Source organism: Drosophila suzukii, chromosome 2L, assembly GCF_043229965.1.
Source record: "Drosophila suzukii chromosome 2L, CBGP_Dsuzu_IsoJpt1.0, whole genome shotgun sequence".
Classification (NCBI taxonomy): domain Eukaryota; kingdom Metazoa; phylum Arthropoda; class Insecta; order Diptera; family Drosophilidae; genus Drosophila; species Drosophila suzukii.
The window spans coordinates 965,124-973,883 of NC_092080.1; the positions used below are offsets into that span (position 1 = coordinate 965,124).

General features: G+C 45.3%; 1 protein-coding gene across 2 annotated transcripts; it reads left to right on the forward strand.

Annotated features, from left to right (window-relative positions):
* Positions 1-82: 82 nt before the first annotated feature.
* dock (SH2/SH3 adaptor protein dock) lies at positions 83-8,710 on the forward strand. Of its 2 annotated transcripts, none has more exons than XM_017089484.4 (6): positions 83-615; positions 4,136-4,821; positions 5,315-5,519; positions 5,939-6,284; positions 6,352-6,807; positions 7,106-8,710. In XM_017089484.4, exons 2-6 carry the CDS (start codon positions 4,386-4,388, stop codon positions 7,313-7,315), a joined length of 1,653 nt encoding a protein of 550 aa, XP_016944973.2. In that variant the 5' UTR covers positions 83-615; positions 4,136-4,385; the 3' UTR covers positions 7,316-8,710. The 2 variants fall into 2 exon arrangements, with proteins under 2 accessions (XP_016944973.2, XP_016944974.2); XM_017089485.4 differs by having other exon boundaries at positions 4,298-4,821.
* Positions 8,711-8,760: the final 50 nt, after the last annotated feature.

Here is an 8,760-nt window from a genome sequence, read left to right on the forward strand (position 1 = left end):
CAAAGTGCAAGGGACACACTTCTGCTTGCACCACCTGGCTACCCTGCTCCTCAACCAATCGATGTTACGGAAAAGAAGTATCGCAATCGAAATCGAAATCGGACGGGCGACGAGAAAGAAACGGCTCCGGCAAAATCGTTATAAATTAATTAACAAACCGCAAATCAGCGCTGCAAAAGTGTGCAAAACACCCGCTAATTAACGTAATAACGCTTGCGGTGCTTAGGAGCCTGGAAAATCGTTAGTTTGCCAGGATTTGTGTGTTTTTTCAATCGCCGCAGCAGCATATGTACACACACACACGCGCACCCCCGCCCAACACACACACATACACGGCTAGGTGTATTAAAATTAAAGTTGTGTTTTCGAGTGTGTGTAAAGTGCAATAGCCCAGTGGAAAGTGGAAGTGAAATAGAGTGCGTTCCAGTTCCAGGCAAGGAGTTCCCTTCCAGGAGTTGAGTGTCTTAACCCATGTCTTCCCCGATTCCCATTGCCAAGGATTGCTAAGGGTTAAGGCTCGAGGATAAGGACACGGATAGGGATACGGATAAGGAGTGCCAGGATAAGAGATCCAGGAGGAATATAGGAGTTGCCAGTCCCATCGCTTCGTCTCCGGTAGGTACACACAAAATATTCGGCTGCTCCTTTTAGCTCCTGTTTGTGCCACTCTCCGAGTCTCTCTCTTCGCTCTCTCTCTCGTCCTGCGCGCTCTCTTCGTCCACCACCCCAGTGGGTGGCGCTGCCGGGCTGCAACCCTTAACCCTCGCCTCCCCATCATCTTTTTTCGGGTAACCATGGTCGTGTGTTTACCGCTAACTGTGCCACCAGCTGTCAGTGCTGCAGAGTACCTAAAAGGTGTAGTACCTGGTATTCTCTATCTAATATCAATTTAATTTCAACTGTACAGTATTTAGTACCTAAATAAGGACCTGGTACTTTTTACCTTGCTTAAAATAGACCCCTAACATAAAATTTCATTTTAACTAGCAATATAGTTCGGAAAAAGAATACACATATTTTTTTGAACTCCACATTTCTATTAAATATGAAATGGTACTCAAGTTTTATAAAATAATTTGTGTACTTAGCTACGTACATAGTTCCTTTTACCTTACTAGGATCAGGGGATGACCAAAATTAGATGCCCATTACCTAGGTACCTTATTTTGCCAAAACCTCTCCCAGGTACCAAACGCGAGTACTCTTAGCAGCACTGACCATCCTTTTGCAGGACGAGAAGTCCACCCTCTCGCTGCCAAAAAGCCACCACCTCGCAGGGATTTTGCGCAGCATCTCTGAAAGGAATCGAATCGAAACGAACCGAAACGGCCGGCAAATGTCGCAGACTCCCTCGGCAACAAAGCCCAAAAAATACAAAAAACAAAACCGAAACCAAAATCCCAATCCCATTCCCCAACCAAGAGCATCTACTTAATCAACCTGGGAGTGAAGTTGCAGCCCACTGAATGAGTGATCTTATGTAAACAGGCTGCCCCTTGCCTCCCACGCCCTCAGATAAGACTGCCCCACTTTCAGTTCCTCCTGCCTGGCCCCATCCCATCACCCCAACTCATAACTCAATGTTATAGACCCAAATGCTCCCATTTCGGGGGGCCACCAATTTGCTTGTGATGGCTTCCAGAGGGTCTGGTAGCTACACTCCCTCGTCTGGAACCGATCTTCAAGCAATACACATGGACAATGGAGGGGAAACAAAACTTTCCGCCTTATAAACTCGTGGGCTTGCCTGTCCCCCAACAGCACGTGCAACTCTTTCTTTTCCCCGACGAAAGACGAATGGTTGTCAAGAAAACAATGAACCAGTGCACAGCGAAAAACATCGATACTATCATAAGTACTTATAACACATGAGTCATTTTAATTGCTTTTTTGAAGTCATACAAAACAGTTAAGCAGTCAGCGGAATTCTTTAAAAACAAATGTAGAAATATATATTTGTTTATATAATGGTTCTTGATAACAGCATCATAATTAATCTTATCAGGTTCCAGTTCATATCATATGAATAACATATGTTTATTTGATAAGAATAAAATTAAAGGTCGTCTAAACTAGTTTACACATTCTTTTTATCCAGTTTTTTATAGTCAACATAATCTTATCAGTTGAATTCAAGATCATATCATAGAAATAACTTTTTTTGTAAAGTTGGAATGATGTGTATATGCAAGGTAATATAGCATGAACAAATATTTTAGTGATTATGTTTATTTTAGAAGTTTTAATTATATCCTAATGAGAGCAATGTTATCAGATTCATTCAAGATCTTATTGGATATGGATATATATTTAAAGATGCAATGATGTTATCAGTTTTTTTAAGAGCAAATAACCTATTTTGGAAAAGTGCCCATCAAGCAAATACCCTAGATTTGACTAAAATCACTGTTCCCCCGATTTAGCTGTCTTTTATCAGCAGTGTAATGTCAATGTCTCGGCTGTTGGGCTTATGCAAGCGCAAACAATAACAAAACAATCGCCAGGCAAAGAAAATCCACATCCAAATCCAACGGTGGTGCATTTCAGTTCATTGGCAGCCAGCCAGCCAAGCGTTTCATGTTTACCAAGGCCCAAACCCAAACCCGTCCCATCCGAACCGCCCCCTTATCACTCGAGCATTTGCACAAACATAATCTTTTTTGGGTTCTTTCTCCGTTGCCATCTGGGTTCGGTTACGGTTACGGTTTCACTCCCCGCTTTCTCCTCTAAAAAAAGAAAAGAGCAAGGAAAACAATCACTCAAACAATATCTGAATCGCTTTGCGACGAGTTCTTGGCTTCCACTTATATAGGGAATTTTCGCGTATCTCGGGCAGTGGCGAAAACCATTGACTAATCGATGGTAAAAAAAACAATAACACTTGTTATCACCTTGCACTTATGGCGAAATTTCAGACAGGAAGTGTAAGATATATATTATATTAACAAAGAACAATGCAATAACATAGAGAAGTTATGGGCTTTTTAACTTGGTATTTCTTTGTATAAAACAGTTTATATACTAGAAAATCTGATAAGGTTTTTAGAGACCTGTATTATGTTCATATCATATCTTATGTCTTTAAACTCACGGGATTCACGGGATCTTTCCATTTTGAGAAATAACCACCTCTTAAGATACTTTAACTTGGTATTTCTTGGTATAATAATCTCAAAATATTAATTAGCTTTCGTTAGCATTTTCTGCTGACTCAGATTCTCACTTATGATCTAACAATCTGGGAAAAGTGAAACCAAAAGGGGCTCAGCGTCAAAGTCTCGGCTTGGCCGGCACTTATTGATTTTTAATTACCCCAAGACAAGATGGCCCTTGGCTATGACATTGACTTTGCTCTCTGCTGGCCTGCCCCGACCTGGCCAACGAACCCGTGGGCCTCTAGAGATCTCTGGCCGGAACAGCCTTCTCCGCCGCCTTATGTCACTCGATAAATCTCGGCCAAGTAGCCGATTTCCCAATTCCGCCTCCAATTCCTGTTTGTGACTCATTGCGGTCGATTGGCTCAGTTGTTTTCTGTGTCTTTCTTGGCCAGAGATTTTGGGTCTTGGGTTCTCCAGCCTCTTTGCACACACAATCGAATCAATAGCCGATGGATACCCATTCGCTGGCCCGGCAATTGGATTCAATTGAGTGGAGTCAGGCGGAGGCAGCAACTTTCACTTGCACAGATTTTAATTGCCCCACAACTGGACTGGCCCGATCCCTCGGTTCCCCCTCAGACCCCTGCCCACCTCCATTATCATCATCATGATCACGATCATCACACAAACACTCCACTCAGTCATCTTCATCGCCGGCTCGCTGACCCCAAAAACCAACATTCATCTCTCGGCTAATTTTTCAGTTGAGTTTGAGTTTCCTATTTGGTATTCGGTATTTGATATTTCGTGTTTGAGTACTTGCACTGTATGTTTTTTGAGCTAATCATTTTCACGCTTCTTAGCTTCTTCAGTGCTAAACAATTAAGCCTAATTTGCATATATCATTTTTCTTTCTTTCCATCTTTCTTTCATTCATTTTGCGTTATTGCGTTGCTTATGCTTACGTTTGCCACGCCTACGCTTCCGCCCACGCTCACGCCCATGCCTCCGCCCCCTGAAAAAACCACGCCCCCTAGCAATTATGCATTGGCTAGGGGCGATTTGCAGCCAGCTTAGAGTGCCAGCGAGCAACTGCAGCAACACATAACCAAACAACCATCAACCTCCTCATCAACTTGAACTTCAACTCCAAACCAAGTCCACCAACACTGAGCCACCCCAACGCCTCTTGCCTCCAGGAGCAGCGCCAGGAGCACCAGGGCCACCAGAGCAGTCCCAGCTGGAGGAGCAGGAATCCCCCCGCGGCGGAGGAGCAGCCAGTCTGGAATGTTGGAACACCCCCAGCGGTTCGTGCGCAACATCCCCGACTCCTCAGCCAGTTCGCAGCAGTATCCGCAGCAGCAGCAGCACCAGCATCCGCCCCAGCTGCCGCAGCACCAGAATCTGAATCTCAACCAGAATCAGAACCAGAATCAGATATACCAGTACCGTCCCCAGGTGCCCGTGCCCGTGCCCGGCTCGCCTGCCCACCACCAGCGCCACTCGTCGCTCTCCCAGCAACAGCAGCTGCACCACCACCGCACCCTGTCCACCGCCTCCTCCTGCAGCGCCCAGCACAAAAGTGTGACCTTCGGCCAGCCAGCGCTCGACTGCGGCGGCAACGGCAGCGGAAGCGCCAACGGAAGCGGTAGCGGCAACTCCTCCAGTGGCAGTGCCGCCGGCAACGCTGGAACCCAACCAATGGCGGGCAACATGAAGCACGGTGAGCAACTGCACCAAGATAGCTTGGCAGCGGGAAGAGCATTTTAAAACTAGGATCGTAGGTCTTCATTATTTCAAAAGGTAGTTGAAATCGGTGCAGGGGCAGACAGACTTGAACGCTGTACCGTTTACAACCAGTTTATGCTGAAGAATTCGCGTTACTTTTATTTTGTTTTTAACAAAACAATTAACTATTCTAAAGAATTCGCGTTATTTTTTTTGTGGGATTAAGATTAGAAAATATTTAAATTCCTGTGATTCTAGGAAACGTTACTTTTCTCAGTGTGCGAACTGTGTACTATTCTTAAAATCAAACCGTTAAAAACCGATCTAGAATCTGAAGAATTCGCGTTCCATTTATGTTGACTACTTATCCGACTAGAGGTTTATATTCCTATGATTCTAGGCCATTGTGCTTTTCTTGCTGTGTGTACTTTGTACCCTCCCAAAAACTATCAAACCAAACTAACAAATTAAACTTTTCACACCCCCAGGCAAATCTCAGGAAGACGTCTGCTACGTGGTAGCCAAGTACGACTATGCGGCGCAGGGTGCCCAGGAGCTGGATCTGCGCAAGAACGAGCGCTATCTGCTGCTGGACGACTCGAAGCACTGGTGGCGCGTCCAGAACAGCCGCAATCAGTCCGGCTACGTGCCCAGCAACTATGTGAAGAAGGAGAAGCCCTCGCTCTTCGACAGGTGCGTCAGCTTCCTGGCCCGACTAAACCTAAGCGTTCTTCTTGCTCTGATTTCAGCAGAATTAAGCCCTCTATATCTGTATCTGAAACTGTATCTGTATCTGTAGCCGTATCCGTAGATGTATCCGTATCGCGTTCGAATCCCCGCCTCCTCCTTTTGCTTTGGTTATCGTAATTTAACTTTGAACTGCTTTCGGCTTTTGTATTTTGTATTTCGAAACAAACAAATTCGTTTTGATTTCGTTGTCTGTCGAGCCCCTGCCCCTGAAAACTTATAGCCCCACTAACACCCCCCAAAACAAACTAGGTCTAGTCTAACCCACCTCAGAATCCCCCAGAGAAATCTAACCAAGTTTAAAGCATCTTCCTAAGCCGGCCTATTTCTGACAGCCAATATCTTTGATCTCTGATCCCGTGCAGCATTAAGAAGAAGGTGAAAAAGGGCTCCGGATCGAAGACGCTGCCCAATTGCTCGCCCTCGCGACAAATCGAGAGTCCAACCATGTCGCGCCGACTGCCCCCCGATCCCGCCGAGGCCATCGGCACGGCCGTGGTCAAGTACAACTACCAGGCCCAGCAGCCCGATGAGCTGTCGCTGACCAAGGGCACGCGGATCCTCATCCTGGAGAAGTCCAACGACGGCTGGTGGCGTGGGCAGAGCGGCAACTCCGTCGGCTGGTTTCCCAGCAACTACACAACGGAGGATTGTGATAACGACGGCGAGATCCACACCTACGCCATGGCAGAGAACGTGCTCGATATTGTGGTGAGTATGGGAGGATGACTAGCTCAAGATTCCATAAGCTAATAATTTTGTTTCCCCATCAACATAGGTCGCTTTGTACAGCTTCACGTCGAACAACGACCAGGAGCTGTCCTTCGAGAAGGGCGATCGGCTGGAGATCGTGGATCGGCCCGCCTCCGATCCGGACTGGTACAAAGCTCGCAACAATCAGGGCCAAGTCGGTTTAGTTCCACGCAATTATCTCCAAGAGTTGAACGACTACCTGGCCACGCCCTATCGCAACACGAGTGCCAGCGCCGGCAACGGAAATGGAGGAGGCAGCAATGGCGGAGCAGGCGGCGCAGGTGGAGGCGGAAACGACTCCATGGAGCGACGCAATGAGGGCAATAAGCCGGCGGCGCAGTCCTCCGGCCAGCCTATTGAGCGGCCCAATCTGGCGGGCAAGTCGTGGTACTATGGGGCCATCACCCGGAGCCAATGCGACACGGTGCTCAATGGCCATGGACACGATGGCGACTTCCTCATCAGAGACAGTGAGACTAACGTGAGTGGAATCCACGATTGCGCTGTCCCAACATAACTAGAGCTTTCCCTTTCGCCACTTATATTTCAAGCATTTGTTATTTGAATTGCCATATAAATCTTTAGGGAAATGAAAACTAATGTACGCTGCTACTATAACATATTTATGTGGCACTCACGCGGTTCTTTTTGTGGCAAAGGTAGACCCAAAAATAGGCCATAAATCAAGAAAAGCGAAAGTCTATAAGATATGTTGTGGCAGTTTCATTTCCAGCGGACTATTAAAACGAAATATATTAACATATATCCATTCCTTGCAGATGGGCGACTACTCGGTTTCGTTGAAGGCCCCCGGGCGCAACAAGCACTTCCGCGTGCACGTGGAGCAGAACATGTACTGCATCGGGCAGCGGAAGTTCCACTCGCTGGACCAACTGGTCGACCACTACCAAAGAGCGCCCATCTACACAAACAAGCAGGGCGAGAAGCTGTATCTGGTGCGGTCGCTGCCGAAGGCCAATGGGACGTAAGCAGGGTCCAGGACCAGGGCGGCGGAATCTCAGCACCCATATTACCCGTATTCAAGCAACACACATATGCAACACAAAGATATACCAAGGCTAACTTGTAGGCAGCTCAGCTCAGCGCGACGTGTAGTTCAATGTAGTTCGGTTCCGTTCGTTTCCGTTCGGTTCGGTTGGGATCTTCAATTATGGACTCAGTTTTGGATTAGATCAGATCAGACCAGCGTGTGTATATAGATCGGTTGGTTCGACGCGACCCGTACATATAGCCGCGGACAGAGGACCTTTTTGTACTTTTATATCATTGAATTAACTAAATTACCGCTTAATTATCGCATTGGCTATGTTAACGAGGAACAGTAAACGATAAACTAAAGAACTCATCATCGCATTCGATTCGATTTGAGCAATTCTAGATGTCAACATGCAATACATTTACATATTTACATACCATACATGTGCACATATTATACTATATTCTAAAGCAAAGTTGTAGCAAACTTATGTACACAGAGAGGAGAGTAAGAGTCCGCTTTTAATCAGAATCAGAATCAGAACACTCGAACATGTAATATGAGATATGATATATGATATTTGATATGATACGATGTCTATTATCCACGCGCTAACCGTAAGCATACTGTGTACGATCGTAACCAATCCGCAAGATATCGATTTCGTGTATGTACATACATAGGTGAGGCATCCTGATCCTGGATCCAGGACACTCAACCCACACAGCCAGAGTGAGGAATACGCTCCTACAGTCATTTTTGTTATTTATCCATTAAATTATCGACTACGATATAACCACGCAGAACGCAAAACAAATACAATTGATATCTCCGGGCGGAGTCCTGCCCCGCGCATAATTATACACATAATCTAATCGTTTGCTGGCGTGGCGGAGGAGGGAACGGGGCGGCGACTTATACGCGTATAAGCCATACTGTACAGTTGATGCAATGCTAACCTAGGCACTCTTTCATCTCTAGATATACGTGTACTCTTATTTACGATTACGATTACGATAGTAGAACGCAGCGATTCCAGCTTTAACTTTTGTTTTGAATTATTGCTATTATTTGTTTTTCTACGTTTACGATTTATTATTACCTTATGATTATTATTTTGTTTTTATTTAGCTCTAGGAAAGTAATTAGCGAAGGAACGAAACGAAACGATAGGAAGGAGTGGCTGCCAGTTAAATGACTTTCGACTTTTCTTTCATACGCGAATTTTTAAATTATAAATCTATATTATACGAGTACGTAACATAAAACTTAAATAATTTATAGTAATTTAAACAATTGCTAAACCAACTAGTACTAAAGACGAAGAGAACAAACTAGAAATTATACCGAAACGGAAATGAATAAAAATACATTCAAATAAAACATAGAGCGCTTGCATTTTGTACTTACCCATTCGGATTTTAAATTACATAGCAT